General features: G+C 47.6%; 1 protein-coding gene across 3 annotated transcripts in view; it reads left to right on the forward strand.

Moving 5' to 3' along the window:
- The first annotated feature begins 2,088 nt into the window (after positions 1 to 2,088).
- The window catches only part of PAFAH2 (platelet activating factor acetylhydrolase 2), a 31,656-nt gene continuing 10,828 nt past the window's right edge, over positions 2,089 to 22,916 (forward strand). The window contains exons 1-9 of one of the 3 annotated variants that reach the window (XM_047726594.1): positions 2,128 to 2,237; positions 5,434 to 5,643; positions 9,197 to 9,337; positions 10,291 to 10,444; positions 11,006 to 11,102; positions 16,140 to 16,208; positions 16,801 to 16,942; positions 17,932 to 18,045; positions 21,620 to 21,711. In XM_047726594.1, coding sequence (XP_047582550.1) covers positions 9,248 to 9,337; positions 10,291 to 10,444; positions 11,006 to 11,102; positions 16,140 to 16,208; positions 16,801 to 16,942; positions 17,932 to 18,045; positions 21,620 to 21,711 — 758 coding nt within the window. In that variant the 5' untranslated portion in view covers positions 2,128 to 2,237; positions 5,434 to 5,643; positions 9,197 to 9,247. Of the gene's footprint in view, positions 2,238 to 5,433; positions 5,644 to 9,196; positions 9,338 to 10,290; positions 10,445 to 11,005; positions 11,103 to 16,139; positions 16,209 to 16,800; positions 16,943 to 17,931; positions 18,046 to 21,619; positions 21,712 to 22,916 lie in introns of all 3 variants that reach the window. The other 2 variants (XM_047726593.1, XM_047726591.1) reach the window with 2 other exon arrangements.

Genomic DNA, 22,916 nt, shown 5'->3' on the forward strand with positions numbered 1-22,916 from the left:
ATTCTGCTGTCACCGCCACTAACCATAGCTTTAATTAAATCTGGGGCTTAATTACCACAGTGCGGTGCTGCCGTCACTCTTTCCTGATGACTTTATCGTGGCTCCTGGAAGGATGGTGGCATTGACAGAGTCAGCAGCAGGGGTGAACCTAAAAAAGACCAAAACAGGGACTCTGGACACTTGAGGGTATGTGAGGTGGGGGTGGGTGGGGATCACCTGTAGGACTCAGCACCTGACCTCAGAGACTCACAATTTCTTGCTAAGCCCCTACATGAAAGGTGCGCACAAATATCCCAGCAACTGACCAGGGCAGAGGTCCTTTGAGACGGGAGGAATCAGGGAAGCTTCATGGGGAGGAGCGCCTAACAGCATCAGACCGGCCACCTGGCAGCATCTAGTGGAGGGAAGAGCATGAGTGAAGGCGTGGAGGTAACAACAAAACCCAGATCCATCTCGAGAATGACGAGGAGGTGAAGGTAGCTAGAGGCAGAGCAGAAGAGAGGACATCCCTGTCAGAGTGAGCGACACTTCTGGGGAAGTAGTGGGGGGCCAGGTTGAGGAGGACCTCCAATGCCAAGCCGAGGCACGGAAACCGAAGGGACCCCATGAGAGAAAAAGCTGTTTTTTGTTTTTGTTTTTCTTCCTTTGTTCCTTTTTGGGCTTCTATTCTTGCTAGACCTGCACCCCTGCCCTACACATGCCTTATTGTATGTATGTCCTCCTTGTAAGGGACATACATACTTTGTCCCTTGTAAGGGACAAAGAGTTAATGATATCTTTGGAGGCTTCCAGCACAATAGATAATATCTAAGGAACTACTAGGCAGAGCCATCTTGTGCATATTCCAAACCCCTGGTGCTAGAAATCTCAACACCAAGACCCCTGGCTCCGAGAATGCGTGACCTGGGATGGACATCTGGACCTTGTCCTTGTTTTGACCAGTTCCTGGCTGCCTGAGAGGACACGTGCATGGGACCATGATTGTCAGCAAATCCCCCAGACCCCAAGCAAAGATGAGACTCACATTCTTTTCCTTTCTGAGTCTCCCAGACGCTTTGCCTGTACCTGCTGTTTCTATAACCTCAACAAACCTCGTGTGTTGTTGAAATTGGGACCTCGTTCGGTAGGTAGTTGGAAGGTGTTGAAAGTTTTTAAGTCGCTTGAATGATCCAAATGTCTTACAGAAGCTTACAAGACTCGAGGACGTGGCTCTACCTACCTCCTCAGGTGTCTCTCCACTCCCTCCCTCACACTCCTGTGCTCCATCCCGCCTGAATATAAGGCATTCTTCACTATCCCCTTCCTGGCTAAGTCTTATTCCCTCAAATCTCAATTTTAGTGTCTCTCTAAGATCTCTAAGAAGCTTTCTGTCACTGTTCCATTTCCCCGAAGCCTGCGGGCGCCTCCTTTCAGGGTTCCCACAACCCCCTCTGTTTCCCCTATTAGAGCACGTATCGCTGGTGGTGTAGTTCTTCATCTGTCGGAATCCTCCGCTAGATTGTGATTTCATTTGAGGCTAGGGACAGTATCTTGGTCACCACCGTGTCCCTAAGAACCAGCATAGGGACTGCAAAGGGATGACGGCTGAAAGGGCTGGGCTGGAGGGGGTGGGGGCACTGATCCCTCCGGGTCCTCCCTGTTCTCTGTCAGTGAGTTTCTGAAGAAGGACAATGGAAAATCCCAAGTGTCAACAAGTATCGGTTGGTAGAAAATGTGCGCTTAACTTGAATGATCAGTTTCATACTTTCACAGAGTGCAAAGTAGGGGTAAATCAAAAAAGGGTCATAACTTCCTCCAAACTCCGCACTCCCTGAGAATAAGACGAAGCCATGGCCATTTGTAGGCACGCCCGGGAATTATTTGAGGAATGGTGAGGCGGAGGGTTACTAACCGGAACTATAAGCGGTAACCCTCCGCTCGAGTCTTGTAATCGTGGAGGCGACGCCTCAGACCACCAGGGGGAGGAATCGCGCCGCACCCCGAGACTTGGGCGGTATCATTCAACAAAGAGGGGATGCGTGGAACTCTGGGGATTGTAGTTTTAAGGATCGCAATGCGCAATCTTGCGCGATGCACCTCGGAAGTTGTAGTTCCAGGCAGAGCGGAGGGGAGTGCTTTTAAGGGTCAATGATGAGTTCTGAAAACTACACCTACCAAAGGGCCACGGGGTTCGGAGTAGTTTCTGGTTTCGGTGGAGTTGACCTTCTCGGTTACTTCTGAGGGTTCAACTTGGCTGGGTAAGTTGGCTTGGAGAAAGCTCTTGTTCTGACCTGAGCTATCAACTGGTTTTTTTCATCCTCCAGCCGGGTTTGGGGGCTGCTTGTCTCAATCCCAGTAACTCCGCATTAATCCTTCATCCTTTCCTGTTTCCTCTTCAGACACTTCCAGTATCTACCCTCACCCTTAATGCTCCCACTATCATCTCGCGCCTTCACTCCCGGCGCCCCTGGAATCCCACCCTGAGCTCTGGTGGTAGGACCCAACCCCCACAGCCCCATCCGGAGCACACAACGTGACGTCCCCGAAACCTGGGCGTCTTTATAACCCACGCCTCCCGTGTGCTTCTCTCTTCCCTTCACTTCCCGCTATTTCATGCTAGTGGAAGAAGGGTAGCCATTCCTTCTTGTCACTGTAGAAGAAGCCCTGGACTCAGCAGACCCAGGATCTGCCCGCCGCCCCCCCCCCCCCCCCCCCCCCCCCCCCGCTCGCTCGCTTTGTGACCTTGGATCTTGGGCAAATCAAGCAATCTCCCTGGGACTCCGTTCTTCGTTTACAAAATGGAAATGGCAATTGCTCTGTCAGTCTTAGGGTGAGGCTCTTCGGTGGAGCCAATAAGCTAATATGTGTGAAAGGGCTTTTTAAACTGTAAAGCTTCCACAAGCCAAAGAGGTTATTTTTATTAGAATTATTAATGCTCTCAGGTGCTTCCTTAGCGCAGTAGGCAGCGCGTCAGTCTCATAGAATTATTAATGCCCTGGAACACTCTTATCTTGGTGTGTGTGTGTGTGTGTGGTTTTTTTTTTTTAATATTTTATTTATTTATTTGACAGACAGAGATCACAGGTAGGCAGAGAGGCAGGCAGAGGGAGGAAGGGAAGCAGGCTCCCCGCTGAGCAGAGAGCCCAATGCTGGGCTGGATCCCAGGACTCTGGGATCATGACCTAAGCCAAAGGCAGATGCTTTAACCCACTGAGCCCAGGCGTCCCTTTATCTTGGGTTCTTTTCTCTCTCTGCCCACTTGTTGCTCAAGCTAACCCCTTGAATGCTTGGTGTCTCCATTCTCTAAGAGCAGGATATTTCCTCACTTCCTCCAGAGACCAAAGGTTAGACGAGCTTTAAGTCCCCAGAGAGCTTTGTCTGAAAGGAAGCCCCAGAGAAGTGCTTCTCTTGGACTCTGTCTTGAAATAGCCAGTAATGAAAAGTCCACACAGCTGGCAAAAGGGTGGCTGGTTTCTGCTCACTGGAAACAGGATCCCGGCAGGAGATGGGACAGCTGCATTGTAGGTACTGTCCATCTCCTGGGCTCTTGTGGGCCTTTTTAGTACACTCTGATTTTTGCTGGGGTGTTTCGGACTCAAGAAGGCTGGGAGAAAGGTTCCACTTTGCCAAAGGGTTTAATACAGAAAAGATGAAAGAGACCTTGGCGCCTTGGCCAGGTATGATGAAATAGCATTGTTAATTAATTTTTAACATTTTGTGAGCACTTAAAATGTACCAAGCCTTAGGCAATATAGCACTTTTCTTATTTATGTATTTTTTCAAAGTTTTATATATTTTCTCAATTTTCTTACTTAAATTTAACTTTTGAAGTGGCTTCATTTTACTTATAAAGAACTTAGGCTTAGAGAGGGCATGCTGTAGTAATTACTGTACTTAGAGTTACTATCTCTGGTTATAGTGCCTTCTACATGTCAGGTGTTTTATATTCATTATTTAATCATCGACAACCTCATGAGTGCTGTTATTTCTGCCGTATGGATAAATTCTCAGAGGCTTAGAATTTAAGGATCTTGCTCAAGATCACAGCCATTTAAGAACTGGAATTCAGACTGTCACCAAAGCCTTTCTTTTTACACTATGCCATATAGCCTTATTTTTGGATTAAAAAAAAAAAGAGAATTGAGAGGGTTTAAATCAAAGCCAAGTAAAGGAGCATTTAGTGGGTCCTTACTACATAAGGAAAGCATGAGGGTAGATGGTTCGGCCTACAAAGAAGTATAAAACAACCTTTGTATAGTATGTGTATCCAAAGAAATGAGGCATAAGTTGTGTAAAAATTAAATCAGATTCATTGAATAAGTTAATTATTGAGACCAGTTTTATGCAGGGCACTACATTAAGCCTTGTGATTGGCAGGAACATGGTTCTAGGTAGCCACGGGGATTGAACCCAGTGAAATCCATCTTCATTTCATTACCATAAAATGGTGGGCTGGAACATCGTATACTCCAGCAGGTGTTTGTTGCGTGGGTGCATCTCTGAATAAAAAGCCCTATGTGTCCTCTGGGCCAGAGGTTCTCAAACCTTGCTGGTGAGAAACATGGGAAGTTTTTAAAAACTGACCTCTGGGGGCACCTGGGTGGCTCAGTCAATAAGCATCTGCCTTCGGCTCAGGTCATGATCCCAGGGTTCTGGGATCGTTGCTCAGCGGGCAGCCTGCTTCTCCCTCTCCCACTCCCCCTGGTTGTATTCCCTCTCTCACTGTCCCTCTCTCTGTGTCAAATAAATAAAATCTTAAAAAAAAAAACCAAACTGACCTCTGGGAATGAGGACCCTAAAATCTGTATCTTTGAAAGTTTCCCAGGTGACCGTGACAGTAGACCCAGGAACCTCTGAACTAGGTTCTACTTGGGCCACTTGTAGGCAGGCAAGTCACTGATTGAAAACTGCTAGAATAGGGAATTACCCAAGAGCTATCCTAAGGCAGCCGGTGATTGGTTAGCAGGTGAGGGATTCGGACAGTGCTTAGAGTGGAGAGGAGGGCAGGTGGAAGGACTTGTTAAAGCACAGAGAACCAGAGATTTCCGTGGGCCCTCATGAATGGGGCAGGCTTGCATGGGTGGAGAGACTTCTAGACAGGCACCATCATGAATTGTGTGGATGAGCTGAGCAAAAGAAGGTAGACACACCTGGGCCGATTTCCTTGGAAAATTACATGACATTTATTAGAAAGGACTCTGGATACTGTGGGTGTGTGTCTCTTGGGCAAAATAGGGTTTTCCCGTCTCCCTACTTCCTTGGGCATCAGTTAATGTGAGCCCAGAGAAAGCAGATTCATTTTTGTGTATACCTCACTCTGGCCAGTTAGCTTTAGTTTGTATTTATTTCCAAACTTAGTTAAGATTCTCCCAGAAACTTTCCGGGACTACTAGAGAGTCTAGTCCTGTCTGTTCAGCAGTTTTTAACTCCACTCATCCTGATTTCTATCCAAAGCACTCTTCTCTATATGGGATAAGACCGAAATGTCTTCACATAAGAAGTTACTATCATTCTGGTCACCCAGTCCTGAAACCTGACTCCTCTTTGGCTCGTCCATCTCCCTTGCCTCGCCAAATCCACTCATTTGCCAGATCCGTTGTTTCTACTTTCCACTCAGTCAACAAGTACTTCCTGGATACTTCGAGAGAGCCAGGTACTATTGAGGTATTCTAAATGCATTATTTCATTTCACCTCCCTAGCAACCCTACGAGGATGGATAGTTTTCCATTGTACCCATGGGGAATCAGACTCGGTGAGATCAGAGGATCTGCCCAAAGTAAAAAACCTATGCAGCAAAGGAGCTGGGCTCAAACTTGGCTCCTTCAGACTTAATATCACTCATTTGAGGAGTAGATTCAAGCTCCTTGTCTAGCACTAGAGAGACCGCTACCCTCCATGTCCGTTGTACCTTTCTCTTCTCCCATGTGCTTTCTTACCCCTGTGTCTTGGCTCACGCACTTTCTTCTACTTGAAAAGTCAACCTTTGCCATCTTCCTCTGCCCTCTGCTGCCAAGCTACAGAAGTGTGCTTTTTTTCTCAGAACTCCTGCATCAGATCCTCTTTTCTGCCCCTCTTTTTTTGGCAGCTAGAACTCAGAGCTGCTTCATTGTCATGTGCCGTGTGTCATGCGCCCCTGCCTATGTCTTCCGTGTGTGTGCCCTCAGCAGCGAGGGGGAAAAGGTCAGGGTGTGAGACTAAGTAGCACATACTCAGCTTCTCTGGCTAGCCAGTCCACTGACTGCATCCGGACCTCAGTTCCTTCCTTCTTTTCTTTCTTTCTTTTTTAAGATTTTATTTATTTGAGAGAGGGCAAGAGAGCACAAGCAGAGGGAGAGGGAGAAGCAGGCTCCCTGCTTAGCAAGGAGCCCGATGCGGGGCTTGATCCCAGGGTCCTGGGGTCGTGACCCAAGCCTAAGGCAGATGCTTAACCCACTGAGCCACCCCAACGCCCTTAGCTTAGTTTCTTTTTAAAAAGAACTGCATTGGGACGCCTGGGTGGCTCAGTTGGTTGGGCTGCTGCCTTTGGCTCGGGTCATGACCCTGGGGTCCTGGGATTGAGTCCTGCCTTGGGCTCCTTGCTTGGCAGGGAGCTTGCTTCCTCTTCTCTCTCTGCCTGCCTCTCTGCCTGCTTGTGTGTACTCTCTCTCTCTGACAAATAAAATCTTAAAAAAAAAAAAAGAACTGTATTCTACTACTACTGAGTAGTAGAAAGAAAATCATTTGTTATATTCCTACATTAAACAGAATGACATTCAGATTTTGGTTATTTGGTTATTTGGGGTTTGCCATTGGACCAGACATTTGGAAGTTGGCAGCCAGGAGTTGAATGTGTGATAATAGTTCTGCTTGTGACGTGCAGCTCACTTAACTTCTGAGGACCTGTATGTAGTGGGGGTGGGGGTGGGGGTGGGAGATGATTGTGGCAAGGATTGATAGAAGTGGCTTATAAGGTCTCTTCTTGCCCAGACACACTTGGATTTGAACTTTCTGATCCATTCCAGAATGTCTTAAAGCAGAATAGTGTAGTGACAAAAAATGTAAGTGTGGGACTCAGTGTATTGGTTTAGATGCTTTTGGTTCAGGCAATCGAAATCTAAAGTCATTTGGTTTTATCAAAAAAGGGACTTACTGACTCATGTAACTAGAAAGTCCAGAAGCCGGTCAGGTTTTTCAGGTAGTGTCTGATCTAGAGATTCTTAATGTCTTCATAGATATGACTCCATTTGTCTGATTCTCTCTGCGCTGCTGTCCTCCGTGGGTAGCTTCATCCTCGAGGTAGCAAAGCAGCTGCAACACTTCAAGGCTTCATACCTGCTTATCACTGTAGTTCAGAACAAGAAAGAACATTTCCATCTTCAACCATCAAGGTCCTGGGCTTTACTCTGAATGGACCAATTACGTCATGTGCCCACTCTTCATCCAGTGACGGACCAGGGGACGCCGATCGGTTCAGGTCAACTAAGGCCCAAATCTAGAAGTTAGGGAAGGGGTGTCAGACCCACCCAAGCCACCCAAGCCACGGGGATACTGCATAGGAGGGCAGGATAGAAAGGATATGGAGAAGTTTGGCCATATTCTCCACGTTGCCCCTGATCAAATTCTGGCTCTGTTAGCTAGATGTTCTTGGAGAAGTTACCGAACTTTGCCAAGCATTGGTTTCCTCATCTCAGTTTTTCAATTAATGATGTATTAAAGAACATAATGTAATTCCTGGGACTCTGTAAGTGTCGCGAGGATGATGATGCTGGGGATGATTAGATTGAAGAGGGAGAGAGCAATGGCATTGACCCCAATTTAGGGAGCAGCCGAGTTACAGGAATGTTTGGTAGTTAGGAACACGCACACCTGCTTGATGAGGCTGCTGCCTGATCTGCTGCCTCATCCTGCTCTTCTCCATCTCTGCCCTTCTGTCCTGTGTAGGAATGCTTTCCTTCCTCTCCCCTGCCTCTAAATCTACCTCAAGGCACAGCCCAAGTGCTACTTTTTTTTTTTTTTTAAAGATTTTATTTTTTTGATAGAGACCTCACAAGCAGGCAGAGAGAGGGAAGGAAGCAGGCTCCCCGCTGAGCAGAGAGCCCGATGCGGGGCTCAATCCCAGGACCCTGAGATCATGACCTGAGACGAAGGCAGAGGCTTAACCCACTGAGCCACCAGGGTACCCTCCAAGTGCTACTTTTATAGTAGTTTAGGTCTGTGTTTGTGTAGACAGGTAACTGAGTCTCCCCCATGAGCAGGATCAGTAGATCCAAGTAGACCTAAGAGCTTAGGTCTGGATTAGACAGACCTGGTTTTGCGGCCGGGAAGCAGGATCACGTGGGAGAGTTATTCAGCCAGTTTCCTCATCTGTAAACAGGGTCTTCACAGGCCCTTCTTCAGAGAGTTGTGGAGAGAATGAAATAACGTACTGTATGGAAGGAGCTTAGCTCAGTGCTGACACAGAGCGAGTAATGCACCTTATCCTGGCCTCATGAGGTCACAGTCTGAGTTACAGTCTCTGAAGAAGTTACTGCCATGCTGGGCACGTGGTAGGTGCTGAGTAAACACTTGGCAGTGGGTTTTGTTGTTGTTGTTTTTTTAAGAATTTTTATTTATTTGAGAGCTAGAGTGCGAGTGAGGGGAGGGACCGGGGAGAGGGAGAGAATCTTATTTATTTATTTATTTGACAGACAGAGATCACAAGTAGGCAGAGAGGGAGGCAGAGAGGGAGGGGAAAAGCAGGTTCCTTGCTGAGCAGAGAGCCAGATGTAGGGCTCGATCCCAGGACTCTGGGATCATGACCTGAGCTGAAGGCAGAGGCTTTAACCCAGTGAGCCACCCAGGTGCCCCGAGGGAGAGAATTTAAGCAGACTCCCTGCTGAGTGTGGAGCCTGACAGGAGGCTTAATCTCACGACCCTGGGACTATGACCTGAGCTGAAACCAAGAGTGGGACCCTCCCGTGACTGAGCCACCCAGGCGTCCCCTTGCGAGTGGGTTTTGGGGAGCATGGGGGCTCTTTTTCCCCAACTGTCCCTTCACCCTGCTCCTAGCAACAACAAAGCAGCCCTTAAGCCTTGGCAAAGTCAATGTAGCAAAGTAGATGACGTGGAAGACGGAGTGAGTCTCTGGCAGGGAGATGGGGTGATAAGGAGCATGAGACACGGGTGACAGATAACACATAGAAGCAACAGGAAGCTAAAAGGAAACCAGCAAGAGGCTGTTCTGTGTTCCGCCCTCAGCCATCAAGTCCGGCTCTGCCCAGGTCGTTGTTTGTTTCAACTGGTGATAAAATGGGGGTGAACCAGTCCATGGGCTTCCCGCCTGTCACAGGACCCCACCTCGTGGGCTGCGGGGATGTGATGGAGGGACAGGGTCGCCAGGTAAGTGCTTCAGCTCCATCCCCTCACATCTCCCCCGAAGCTTCTGTGCCCTGTCAGTAGCCAACCTAACAGGTGTGGTTCTCTGAGTTAGAGCTGGATTTGCTGATAGAGCCCCCAGGTCTGTCTTTCCTGACCTTTTTCTTTCTCTTTCCCATTAGAAACCTCTCAGTAGCCAGAGATGGATTCTTTTGCCATCTAGGAGGAAGGCAGGGGCTCCAGCTCCAAAGGCAGCTCTCAGATCCCCTGCCCAGTCTTGAGAGCAGATGCCCAATCTGGAAAGGTTTCCAGTCTCGTCCCAACCTGAGGGTGTGAGGGGGGAGCAGTGGACCGTGTGCTTGTTGTCCTTTTACTCTCCAAACTGGGTAGGAAGACTTGCTCCTCCTCCTCTTCTCCTACCTTTATCCATTTTCCCTCCTGCTTTGGTTCTGGACTTTCCCTCCACCAGTTCCCAAGTGCTTCTCTGCCGGCCCTTGGACTCCCCCTCTCCCTTGGAAGAGGCACGTACTTCCTGTTGACCTGTCACCCACTCCCATGTGAAATGAGTGTGTTGCTGCTTCCTAAGGGCCAGCCTCGAGAACGGGTCTGGGTGACCTCAGATGCTGTCCCACCAGCATGAGGGCTAATCTCATTCCCAGGGCTCCTCCAGGCCTGGGCTCAGGGCCAGATTTAAATCTCTCTGATCCAAGCACTGAAAATATTTCAGTGTCCCCCAGATGTCATTGAAAATACAGTCGGCTATTTGAAATAACATAAGCCTTACATGTATGCTAAAAATAAAATTGCTGCTTTCCGGATTTTCTGGATGTAAAATTCAGGTATATGAATGGACGCTTAAGTGCCCCATTTTGCTGGCTTGCTTTGCTGGTAAGCCCACATACCCCGAGTGTGCCTGTTGAGAAATCTTACCAGGCTTGGGTTCTTGCTCTGAGCAGTTGCTCTCTTCTTTCCTACAGGGAAGCTTCTTTCGACTCTTCTACCCCTGCCAAGAGGCAGAAGAGACCCCGGAGCAGCCGCTTTGGATTCCCCGCTATGAGTACTACATGGGCCTGGCCAATTATCTGCGCTTTAACAAGCGCTGGGGGGGGTTGCTGTTCAGCTTGGCTGTGGGTAAGTGCTCCCCCCGCCACTCCACATTCCCAGCTTTTTAGTTCTGTTCCTGGGAGATCCCTAGGCAGGCATAGTACTGTAAAGCTGGCATCGTCCAGCCCTCTTGCAGTGGGACATGCATGAGCTGGTGTGGTGTGGAGAGTTAGGAGAGGATTACATACATTGGTTACAGAGCTATGTTGTCCTGGGTTCAAATCCACACTTCATCATTGAAAGTTTCTCCTTAGCTCTCCTCTCTCTGGGTAAAGTCATGTTGAATCATCCACTTCCCCCAAAGGCCCCACCATGAGGAACTCTAGTCAACTGCCTTGGCATCTCAGGGGTTTACCCCATAGTTGTTTGGTACTTCTTTGCATTTATCTTCCCATATTCTATCGTATTTGTACTTTCTAAGGAAGAAAGGGGGAAAGTAAAGGTGATTGATTGTCCTGGACTGCTCAGGGGTAAAAGGTGCTTCTCCAGTGAGGAGGGCACATGTCCCCACCCATGCCTTTGCCCAGACTGTCCCTGGGATTCCGGCTTCAGGGCAGCTGGAGATAATATAGGACCTGTCTCTGCTAGGATCTTGTCGCCTGCCTGTTAGCTGGAATGGCCCCTTTAAGACAAAGGACTCCGGATACCCTCTGATCATCTTCTCCCATGGCATGGGAGCCTTCAGGTAAGAGCTTCTGTCCCTCAGACCTTGTCATAACCCTTAACTCATGGCAGCTGCTGAGTCTTCACTTACTCTCAGAGGGCAGAGAGACAGACATTTCCATCTGCCAGCACTGGGTCCACCGTCCCATGAAGGCCGTCCCTAAGCCTCTGTCACCTGGTGGGGTCTTTCCAGGGTCTTCCCATCCTTCATGTCTCATGTTCCTGCATGGATAAATGAATAAGCAGACCTAATTGATTACATGTTTATATTATATTTAAAAATAAAAAAACATTTATAAATAAGCACTTCTAGCTCTCTTCCCATATAAACAGCACAGAAGTCTTAGAAGGAGCTGGAGTATTACAGCCAAACTCGTTCCCTCAGTGCCTGTGGAGGAACAGCTCTGCCATGGCGCCAACATAGTGGTGACACGGGCCCACTCCCTGCACGCCTGCAGTGCAGGGCCCAACCCGGGAGGCTGTGCCCCATGGGAGCGCAGCACAGCTGTAGAATTCTTGGGGCCTAGATATCCTCTGCGTGGTGTGTGAGGGTTCAGTTACGCCGGCACCTAGCAAGCGTGTACACACAGTGCTTGCTCTCTGCGTGGAGGACACAGGCTGGGGAACTGTAAGGTCTCTTTTACCAGACTTCGGGAAACTCTGCCTGATGTTTGTAAGGCAGTATCCATTCAGAGGTCTTCCTGTGGAGACTGATTTTCCCACCTTGCTGTGTTATGTAGCTTTTTTTTTTTTTTAAAGATTATTTATTTATTTGACAGGGATCACAAGTAGGCAGAGAGGCTGGCAGAAAGAGGGGGGGGAAGCGGGCTCCCTGCTGAGCAGAGAGCCCGATGTGGGGCTTGATCCCAGGACCCTGAGACCACGACCCTTGCCGAAGGCAGAGGCCTAACCCACTGAGCCACCCAGGTGCCCCTGTGTTAAGTAGCTTAATAACCATAATTCATATGTTGCTGTTTAACTTTGTTACTATTCTGTCTCTATGTTTATTATCAACATGTAAGTCTAGTTTATATCCTAGAGTGTCACACGTTGTAAATGTGTCTGTTTTTGCCTTCCCACTCCCCAAACCATTGTCCACACTGTAGCCAGGGAGATCTATTTGTTTTGTTTTTTATTTTTATTTTATTTTTTAATTTTTAAAAAAGATTTTATGTATTTATTTGACAGAGAGAGAGAGACAGTAAGAGAGGGAACACAAGCAGGGGAGCAGGGAGAGGGAGAAGCAGGCTCCCCACTGAGCAGTGACCCTGATGCAGTGCTCGATCCCAGGGCCATGGGATCATAACCTGAGCCGAAGGCAAGCACTTTAACAACTAAGCCACCCGGGGGGTCCCTTGTTTTGTTTTTTAAAGATTTATCCATTTATGTGAAGGAGAGGGAGACTGAGCATGAGCAGGGGAGGGGCAGAGGGAGAGGGAGCAAGAGAATCTCAAGCAGGCTCCCTGCTGAATGTGGACCCCGACGTGGGGCTTGTTCCCAGGACCCTGAAATCAATACCTGAGCTCAACCAGCTGGGCCATCCAGGCGCTCTGAGAGAGATCTGTTTTTTGTTTTTTGGTTTTTTTTTTTTTAAAGATTTTATTTATTTATTTGACAAGTAGGCAGAGAAGCAGGCAGAGAGAGAGGAGGAAGCAGGCTCCCTGCTAAGCAGAGAGCCCAATGTGGGGCTCGATCCCAGGACTCTGGGATTGTGACCTGAGCCTAAGGCAGAGGCTTTAACCCACTGAGCCACTCAGGCGCTACCCTAGGGAGATCTGTTTTAAAAGCAAATATGACCTTTAATTGCAATACCTAGAGCAGTGCTTGGCAGATAGTAGGTGCTCAGTAAATAGTTGTTGAATAAATGAATGGATATCGCTTCCCTACTTTGTCTCTACAGTAGCCCTTTGAACTTAATTTCAACTCCTCTCAGGGTCTTACCTGAATTTATGTCCCAGATAGTTTCCAGCCTTGTTTCTTACTACTTGCCCCACTCCAGCTCTCTAGACACACTGACCTTCTTTTACTTACATAAAGGCACTACGGTATTTTCTGCTTCAGATTTTTATCTGTTCTGTGCTTTGTGGCTGTTCCCTTTGCCTGGAATATTTGCTGTTCTGCCCCTCTCTTCCTCCCGTGCTCCCCACCCCTTCATCTTTGCCTGGCTAATTCCAGATCTCCCTCAAGGTCTTAGTTTGGATGTGGCTTTCTTAGGGACACCCATCCTGACCCCTGTATTATATTAGTTAAAGTTTTCCCATAATGTGCTTTCTTTTTATTTTTATTATTTTTTAAAATTTTTAAAAAGAGGGCGCCTGGGTGGCTCAGTGGTTAAAGCCTCTGCCTTCGGCTCAGGTCATGATCTCAGGGTCCTGGGATCGAGTCCCGCATCGGGCTCTCTGCTCAGCAGGGAGTCTGCCTCCTCCTCCTGTCTCTCTCTGCCTGCCTCTCTGCCTACTTGTAATCTGTCAAATAAATAAATTTAAAAAAAATTTTTTTTAAAGATTTTATTTATTTATTTGACGGAGAGGGATCACAAGTAGGCAGAGGGAGGGTGGGGAAGCAGGCTCCCTGCCGAGCAGAGAGCTGGATGGGGGGCTCGATCCCAGGACCCTGAGATCATGACCTGAGCCGAAGGCAGAGGCTTAACCCACTGAGCCACCCAGGTGTCTGCATAATGTGCTTTCATAAGATAACCTGTACTTTCCAGTACTTAACACAATTGTAGTGAATGAATTACACGTGATTATTCTTTAAGGTCTGTCTTTCCTACTAGATTGTAAGCTCCATGAAGGCAGGAACCATATCTGTCTTCTCTCTCTCCCGGTACCTAGGACAATACCTGGAAAGTAATAGTTTCCCAATGAATATTTATTAAGTGAGTGCAAGGGCTATGTTTTGCTAGGCTTTCATTCATTTAGCAAGTACACGGCATAAGAAGAAGGTGAGTCCTCTGGAGATAAGTCAAGGAATTGCATCCGCTTGGGGAGCCCGAACATGGTCTCTCGTAACTGTAGCCCGTGGCAGGAGAGTAAATGCAGAGATGAGGCCGTAAGGCAAGTGGATGGTTTTCAGTGTCGCTTTCTTATTCAGTAAATTTAGTACCTGCCATTTGCTGGGCCTGTGCTGGGGTTGTTTACTCATTAGTGAGTAAGATAGAGTCCCTTCCGTCAGAAGGACTGTAGTCTAGCAGGAAAAAGAAGTCAGAAACATTCTCTCCTAAGCTCACAGGTATTTATACAGAGAGCAGGTGAGCACATGACTTTGGAGAGTGGTCTTTTAAGAATCTGTATTGAGACTTCGCACGTCAATCGACCTGGGTGACCCAGTTATAAGTATTCTTCATTCGTCAGAATGAAACTCCAAGCCAAAGGGCAGGGAGGGAGAGGGACCTGGTTTCCTCCCGTTGCACAAGTGGTTAATTCAGGATCTGAAATCCTTCCAAACCTATGTGTTCCCACCCCAGGGAGCAGTATGTGCATTTAAACGTTCCCTGCTTGCAATGTGCTATTGTTCCTTTGGTTTCCACACAGTCCTGTGAGGTAGGCGGTGGGGGTGTGTATCTTACAGATGACCAAACAGGCTCTGAAGGGCGGGCTTGCTGAAGGTTACACAGTCTGAACTGGGAAGGGATCAGAGATCTCTCTGGGTCTGCCTCCCTTGGAAAAGTGAGAGAAGGTGAAAGGAAATGTAATGTCTGTGCTTCCTGACTTTTCTGAATCAGTTAAGATCCAGGCAAATTGTAATAATAGAAAAACCACCAACAGTAGTGGCCTAAGCAATAGGAAATGTGTTTCTTGCTCAGCTCAAAGAAAGCTAGTGGTAGACAGAGATGATATGGTACTTCCACAGAGTTACCGGAGAACCAGACTTCTTTTATCATGCTCTGCCCCATGTGGCTTCCATTTCTAAGGCTGTCTAATGACGTCAGGGTGCTGCTGTAGCTCCTGCCATTCATCTACATTCCAGGCAATAGGAAGGGAGAACTCTCCTGAGACCTTTTTTTTTTTCTTGAAAGTTCTATCCAGCAGCATCGGTTACATCCCAATGACTAGAACTGCTCTGTTCATTTTAGTAGCTTCTAGCGACATGTGGGTGTTGAACGTAGCAAATATGGCTGGTGTAAACTGAGATGTACTGAATTATAAGATACTGGATTTCAAAGACTTCATATGGGATAAAAGAGCTTAATAAAATATTTCATTAATTCCACATTTCTTTTTTAAAGTAATCTCTATACCCAACGTTGGTCTCAAACTCATGACCCTGAGATCAAGAATCAGATGCTCTACCGACTGAGCCAGCCAGGCACCCCTAATTCAGACATTTTGATTATATGTTAAAATGATAATGTTTTGGCTCTGTTAAATTAAATAAAATATATTATTTAAATTAATTCCACTTTTTTAACTTTAAAAAATATATCTACTAGAGAATTTTAATTACTTACGAGGGCAGCATTATATTTCTGTTGCTGGGCTGGAACTTAATCACATAAATAAACCTGGCTACAAGGGAGGCTGCAGATGTCGTACTGATGGCTGTATCTTCAGCTGATAATCAGATTCTGCTACTAAGGAGGACAGAAAAATAAGTGTTTAGGCAGTTGACAGTGTCTGCCATATTCCTTTTTTTCTAGGAAGTTGGAAGCTGGACAGATTGACGTGCTAAATTATAGGTGCATATTTGCATATTACAGAAAGGGCCAGAGTGCCTGTCTCCGGGGATCTGACCGGCTAATTTGGGAGACCTACAAGAATATGTAGACAATAAAAATGCAATTGTTGGAGTAGCCAGACTATATTGGGGGTGGGTGGAGGAGAGGAGTCAGGGTCCATATGGGCTTGAAAACACCATGGATGGATTTACACATGGTTCTTGGAGCCCTGGGGAGACGAGTGCTCTGCTAACCAGAGAAAGCACCTTGAGGAGGGAGGGCTGCTGCAGGTGAAACTTCCTCTCTTCAGTCTTTTGAGATGGTCACCAGCAGAGCATGGTTGGAATGGGGGCTGCAGGGGGCCATTCTTCTGAGTGCTCCTCTCCTCTCTCGCATCTCTAGGACGCTGTATTCAGCCTTCTGCATGGAGCTCGCCTCCCACGGCTTTGTGGTTGCTGTCCCAGAGCACAGGTGAGGGGTGAAGGACATAATGAACTCTTGGATCGGCTGCCACCAGTGGGCTGGGATAGAGGCTAGTCCCTTACCCATATATTATTTCTAATCTTCACAATGACCATGCAAGGCAGGTATTCTACTCATTTTCAAGACAAGGAAACCAAAGTTCAGAGGTTCACTTGCTGGAAGGGACACAGCTGAGTTGGGGCCCAAGTCCAAGTCAGTCTTTAAAATCAGTGTTTTTTTCTTTTTTTTTTTTTTTAAGATTTTATTTATTTATTTGACAGAGAGAAATCACAAGCAGGCAGAGAGGCAGGCAGAGAGAGAGGAGGAAGCAGGCTCCCTGCTGAGCGGAAAGCCCGATGCGGGGCTTGAACCCAGGACTTGGGATCATGACCTGAGCTGAAGGCAGCGGCTCAACCCACTGAGCCACCCAGGCGCCCCAAAATCAGTGTTTTTTTCTACTCTCCTGTGTATGGCCCCAGATCTTTCTTCCTGCTAGCCAAAAGATGACCTAGAGTGTCTTGGCGGAAATGGAGGATTTGGCAAAGGGGAAAAGTAAGCTCAAGGGCATCCTCTAGTTTCTCCAGTGGCACGTGTATTTCAGGGATGGGTCCGCCGCGACCACCTGTTTCTGCAAGCAGGCCCCGGGGGAGAACCAGCAAACTCCCGAGCCACTGGAGGAAGAATGGATCCCTTACTGTCAGATTGAGGAAGGGGAGAAGGAGTTCCATGTCCGGAATTGCCAGGTAGGCTGTGCTTGTGTTGGGGTAGGAGAGTTAATAAGCCTGTCCTCTTGACACTAACAGTCCCTAAGAAGACTGAACTAAGAAGACTTTGACCTTCTGTCCTAAAATCTCACTCAGAGTGAGTCTGAGCTTGCCATCGCAGAGAAAGGGGGTAGTAATCAAGACTCTTCACAATTGCAGGTGACAGAAACTTAATTTAATCTTGGTAGGCAAACCAGAGAATTGACTGGCTTATACAGGCTGCATGTAAGGGGCGGGACCACTGGAGCCCGACCGATACCATCAGGATGTTTTTTCCTTCTCTGTCTCCTCTGCTGGTTGGTCTTATCTGCAGACTGGCTTAGAACCACGAGGTTAAAACCACAGCTCTGGACAGACTGAGTTTGCATATACCTGGCCTCACCACCAGAGAGAATAGGGCTCCTTGGAGGGTCATCCCCCAGTCATCACACCTGCCTCAGGCTGCAGAATGAAAAATCCTGGAGGGAGGCTCCTGGGCCCAGGAGAAGTACCCAAATGGGAAATTTTCATCAGAAATAGGTCAACAGATTTGAGGGGGTCACAGTCCTCAAAAGTCAGGGGTAGTGGCTGAATTGGGGGCAGGTAAGCGCTAGGCAGACGAAAACAATAGATGTGTGCTATAAATAGGCAAATAGAATCCAGTACTGGATTGATTCAAAAAAACACTCATTTCTTTTGTGTTCAGGGTGCTTTTCTATGTGTTGTCTTATTGGGTCCTCCTGACGCCCCATGGGGAGGGGGGCAGAGTGTGAAGGGCCGTGTTGACGCCAGTGGACTATTAGGTGGCGCTTGCGTGAGCTGCTGGGAGGTTGCTGAGCCCTTCTCAGGCCGTGGAGCCCACGGTGCTTGCTGAGCACTAGGTGGGCACACTCTCCCCACACCCTCCCTCGGCTCTTTCAGAGAGTGAGTTTCTTGCCGAACGGTTGTGCCGTGTTCTCTTCCCGCCCCCCCACGACTCTGTGTTGCAGGTGCATCAGAGGGTGAACGAGTGTACCCAGGTGTTGAGGATCCTGCAAGAGGTCACTGCTGGGCAGATCGTCCTCAATATCTTGCCCGACGGGCTGGATCTGATGACCTTGAAGGTATGGCAGCAATTGGTGTCACCTGGAGCACATGTGTTCATCAGGACCTTGGGGTCTGTTCTGTTACACATAACAAAAACCTAAATCATTGGCTTAAACCAGAAGAGAATTTGTTGGCTCCGATAAGTGAAGAAGACCAAACGCAGACTGGCTTTAGGCCAGCGTAGCGAGATCCAGGGTCTCAGACATTGTCATCCAGGCTCTGGCACTGTCTCTTCTTCTCCTGGCTCCCTTCCACTCCACGTGTGGGCTTCATTCTCACCGGACTCTCTCCATTAGGCAGGAACCCTGGTTGCTGGCAGCCCAAGCCTATATTTCAATGCAGCTTCAAATTTAAAAGGAAAAGAGATTCTCATGGCTTCCACTGTTCTGAGAAGGCTGTGGCCCTGCTTGGGTTACATGTCCCTTCCGGACCAGTCACTGTACCAGAGGGACAGGGTGTTCTGATTGGCCTGCCTACGTTATACACCCACTTCTGGGTCAGGGGAACCTGAGCGCCAGGACTGGCATCCCTACGGGGCCACGTGGATAAGGGAAAGATGTCTCGTTCCCCAAAGGAAGGGCTGTTGAGCAACAAACAACCTGTGTTCTTTTCTAATTCTTTCCTTTGAGGGAATCCCAAAAATCCTTCCAGGAGGATAGAAACTGCCCCAGCTATGGAATCTGGTTCCTATGCAGATACATTCCGAGCAACCACCCCCATCTTTCCCACCTGAGTTCAAAAGTAGCTCAGGCTCTATTTAGAGAACCAAGAAATCACACAAAAGCATAAAGAAAAAAAGCTTTTCTTTTTCCATGTTGACGTTTGTCTTTCCAGTTCCTTCAAAACGCGTAACACATATGTTAATGTTTTTAAAAACAATAATGTTATTATTTAATACGTGCTGTTTTGTGGCCCTTTTTTTCACTTAGCATACTAGTCTGAATGTCTTCCTATGCCGGTTAATATTTTTCTATGGCATGATTTTTTGATAGCCATGTAGTATGCCATTGCACAAATGAGAATGGGGTGTGTGTGTGTGTGTTTGTGTATGTACATACATACATACATACATATATATAAATTAACAACTACTGTTGTGTGAGTACTTAAAATGATAAGAGCCCCTTACAGAAACTTACGCAGCAAGCATTATTAGCTCTTTACATAAAAAGAAACCAAGGATCAAAGACGCTAAGAATCCACCCAAGGTTACACAGTCAAGTAAGTGGTAGAGTCAGACTTCAAACTGGGGCCTTTTGATCCCAAAGCCTGTGCTGTGTGCCCCACAGACTTACTAGCAAATGCCTTTTAAAGGCTCTGGTCGAGTCAAGGCCATCCAGGGCACGGTATCTGCCTGGAGGGCAGCTGGGAGCCGACATCTGAAGCACTTCTCCAGCAGATCGCTGTGTGCTGCTGGCCCCTAGCAGACAGACAGGGTTCCGGTCACTGAAGTGCAGGGTTGCGTGCCTGTGAGCCTGCGACAGGCCTTGGGCAGGCTGGAGTTGAGTTGGATTATCATTCGGAGAAAGACGGCATAAAAACAGCTAAGAACATTTTCACCTAGCAGAGTAAGTTCTAAAAATTGATTACTTACTCTTGTTGGCAAAGCTCTGGAGAAGTAGATACTGTGTTGGGTTGCCCGTGAGAGTACAGATTGCCCCACGCAGAGCAGTTTGGCAATAGCTATCAGCAGTACAAACGGGCATATTCTTTGACCTAGCGATGTCCAGTTCTAGGAATGGATTCTGTAGATATCTGCACGTGCAGCTTGATAATATGTACAAGGTTATTCATTCCACTGCTGTTGGTCATGGCAAAAGACTGCTCATATCCTAAGTGTTCTCCAGTAAGGGAAGTAGTAGAAAAGATTATGGGATAATGGATATTAGTTTTGGTAATGCTAATTGCTGTAACTCCCAAGTCCCAGATCTCAGTAGCTTAATGCAATACAAACTTACTTCTCTCCCACGCAAAGTTGCAAACAGGTGCTCCTCTTGCAAGGGGTGACTTAGGGATCCAGGTTCCTTTTAGCTTATAGCTCTACCCTCTTCCACTTGTGAGACACAAGGCCACTGTGTGCATTAAGCCAGGAGCGGGGAAGGGCATGGAGGTTTGTACAAAACACTTTTTTATGGGCCAGGCCTGGAAGTGGAGATACCGCTTTCATGCTCCTCCTGTTGGCTGGAACTCAGTCCCAAGGCCATGTCCAGCTGCTGGGAAACAGAGTCCAGCTGTATGTTCAGAAAGAAGAGAAACAGATTTGGTGATCAGCCAGCCGTCTACGCCATGGGGAAACCAGATGTAGTTATAAAAAAAGGATAAGGAAGGTCTTTCTGTAACTAATATTATTATGCACAAAGGTAAGTTTTGTGTAAAGAGTGGGGACGTAGAGATTCGCATTTACCTGTGTGTGCATTAGTTCTCCATTAGCTCTCCATTAGCTCTCCAAAGACACTGAAGAAACTGACCCATTTGGGGATACGTGTTGGGCCACTATGTGGAAAGGGAATGTGGTATGTGGGTGACTTATTTATATGCTCCTGATTTTCTGTATATATAAATATATTAACCTATGAAAAAAAGCAGAAGTGGCCATCAACCAAGTTGTTGGTCTGAAGGTACTAAGCAAAGGGAGAGAATTTAAGTACAGAGCCTCAGGGTGGAAACTGGGGAGAGCAGAGGAGAGCACGGGTTCAGGGCAGAGCCTCGACCACAAAGGCTAGAGAGATTTCCCGAACCCCTCGGCAGGCAGCTGCAGTGGCTTCTTACATAACCGTGCCCTAGAGGCTTCTGGGGACAACTTGAAATAGATATTTGCAGAGCAGGAAGAGCAAGCCGACTCATTCTGCCCGATCAAAGTCAGGACAGATACCCAGAGGAAGTAGAAGCTGGCTTTGTTTCTACACAAGCAGCCCTTGCCTTCAGAGCGACATGGAAGAAGCAGTAGCTTTCCGTTCTGTCCCCTACTTGGCTCCTGTGTCACCCTTTGGTCTGGCTGTAAGGCAGGGATCTAGGGGTTGGAGACGGGTCTCGTTCCTAACGTGCTCGCACGGATGGATCTGTGTGGAATCCATCATTTAGGCCCAGTCATTTCTTCACATATATTTAGCTGTCTTCCTGGTCCAGGCGTCACAGGTGGTATGCTTACAAAAATGAAGATGAGGGGCTCCTGGGTGGCTCAGTGGGTTAAAGCCTCTGCCTTCGGCTCAGGTCATGATCCCAGGGTCCTGGGATCGAGCCCCACATCAGGCTCTCTGCTCAGCAGGGAGCCTGCTTCCCCCTCTCTCTCTGCCTGCCTCTCTGCCTACTTGTGATCTCTGTTAAATAAATAAATAAAATCTTTAAAAAAAAAAAACAACAAAGATGAAGAGCATAATTTTCAGAATTCCTGACTGCAGGAAGTTGTCTGGTCTGGGGATTGGCTGACTGGCCGCTCTCCGTTGGGCACGAGGTTCCTGCCCTACAGGTGGGACCTCACCTGCTGTACAGTGCTTCTGCCTCATTGTCTCACTCTCTGCTTCCTGTCTCTGAAGAATTCCTGGAAAAGCAGCCCCACATTTCTGATTTGGTTCAGTTCTCTGCTTTCCTCAGGGCAGCATCAACATGAGCCGCGTGGCTGTGATGGGACATTCATTTGGCGGGGCCACAGCTGTCTTGGCTTTGGCCAAGGAGACCCAGTTTCGGTGAGTGTCCTAGCGACGCTGCTGTGAGCTCTGCGCACTGTTCTGTCATTCAGCAAGTATTTGTCACAAGAGTGTTATGTGCTAGGCCTTGGTTTGGGAGGTGGCAAACAAGAAAATAAGGTCTCTGATTTCATGGAATTATGTTATTGTGGGAGGAGACGGACAAGTAAACAAGCTAACAGCCAAATCCCCAGCATTCAGGTGCAGTGAAGAAAATAAACGAGGCTGATAGGCCAGAGTAATTTGAGGCTTCCTTCGGAAAGTGACGTAAGCCAAGACTTCAGAAGCCAACCGTGTGAAGGTCTAGGGAAGGATCATTCTAGGCAGAGGGAACAGGTCATGCAAAGGCCCTGAGGTAGAAGGAAGCTTGCGGTGTCAGTGTAGGAATGGCACAGTGAGTGAGGGGGAAGTGGTTCAAGATAATGATCAGAGAGATAAACAGGCTAGATCACACGGCCTTTTGGCCAGAGTGAAGAGAGTTCAATTTTATTCCAAGTACGATGGGAAACCATTAAGGGTTTTAAGCAGAGAAAAATATTTTAAGTTTTTATTTATTCATTTAACTAATCACTACACCCAGCGTGGGGCTCAAACTCACAACCCCGAGATCAAGAGTTGCATATTCTTCCAACTGAGCCAGGCAGGCGCCCTGAGAAAAGTCTTACTTACGTGTTAAAGTATTAAGAATACAGTGCTGGGACGCCTGGGTGGCTCAGTTGGTTGGACGACTGCCTTCGGCTCGGGTCATGATCCCGGAGTTCCGGGATCGAGTCCCGCATTGGGCTCTCAGCTCCATGGGGAGTCTGCTTCTCCCTCTGACCTTCTCCTCGCTCATGCTCTCTCTCACTGTCTCTCTCTCAAATAAATAAATAAAATCTTAAAAAAAAAAAAAAAGAATACAGTGCTGATAGTTCCAGGAAAAATCAGTGGATTAAGTGTCCAACTTGATCTCAGCCCAAGTCTTGACTCAGGGTCCTGAGTTCAAGCCCTGTGTTGGGTTCCACACTAGGTGTGGAGCCTACTTTAAAAAAAAAAAAAAAAGAATTAAAAATTAAAAAAAAAAGATCCCTCTGGCTACTGTATGAAGAGTAGATCATTGCAGGACAAGACTGAAAACCAAGAGGCCAGTTAGAGGAAGGCTATTTCAGAGTCAAGGTCAGAGATGATGGATTGGCATTCGGATGGAGGTGTCAGGATGGAGAGAT

The sequence above is a fragment of the Lutra lutra genome, chromosome 4 (genome assembly GCF_902655055.1).
Source record: "Lutra lutra chromosome 4, mLutLut1.2, whole genome shotgun sequence".
NCBI classification, from domain to species: domain Eukaryota; kingdom Metazoa; phylum Chordata; class Mammalia; order Carnivora; family Mustelidae; genus Lutra; species Lutra lutra.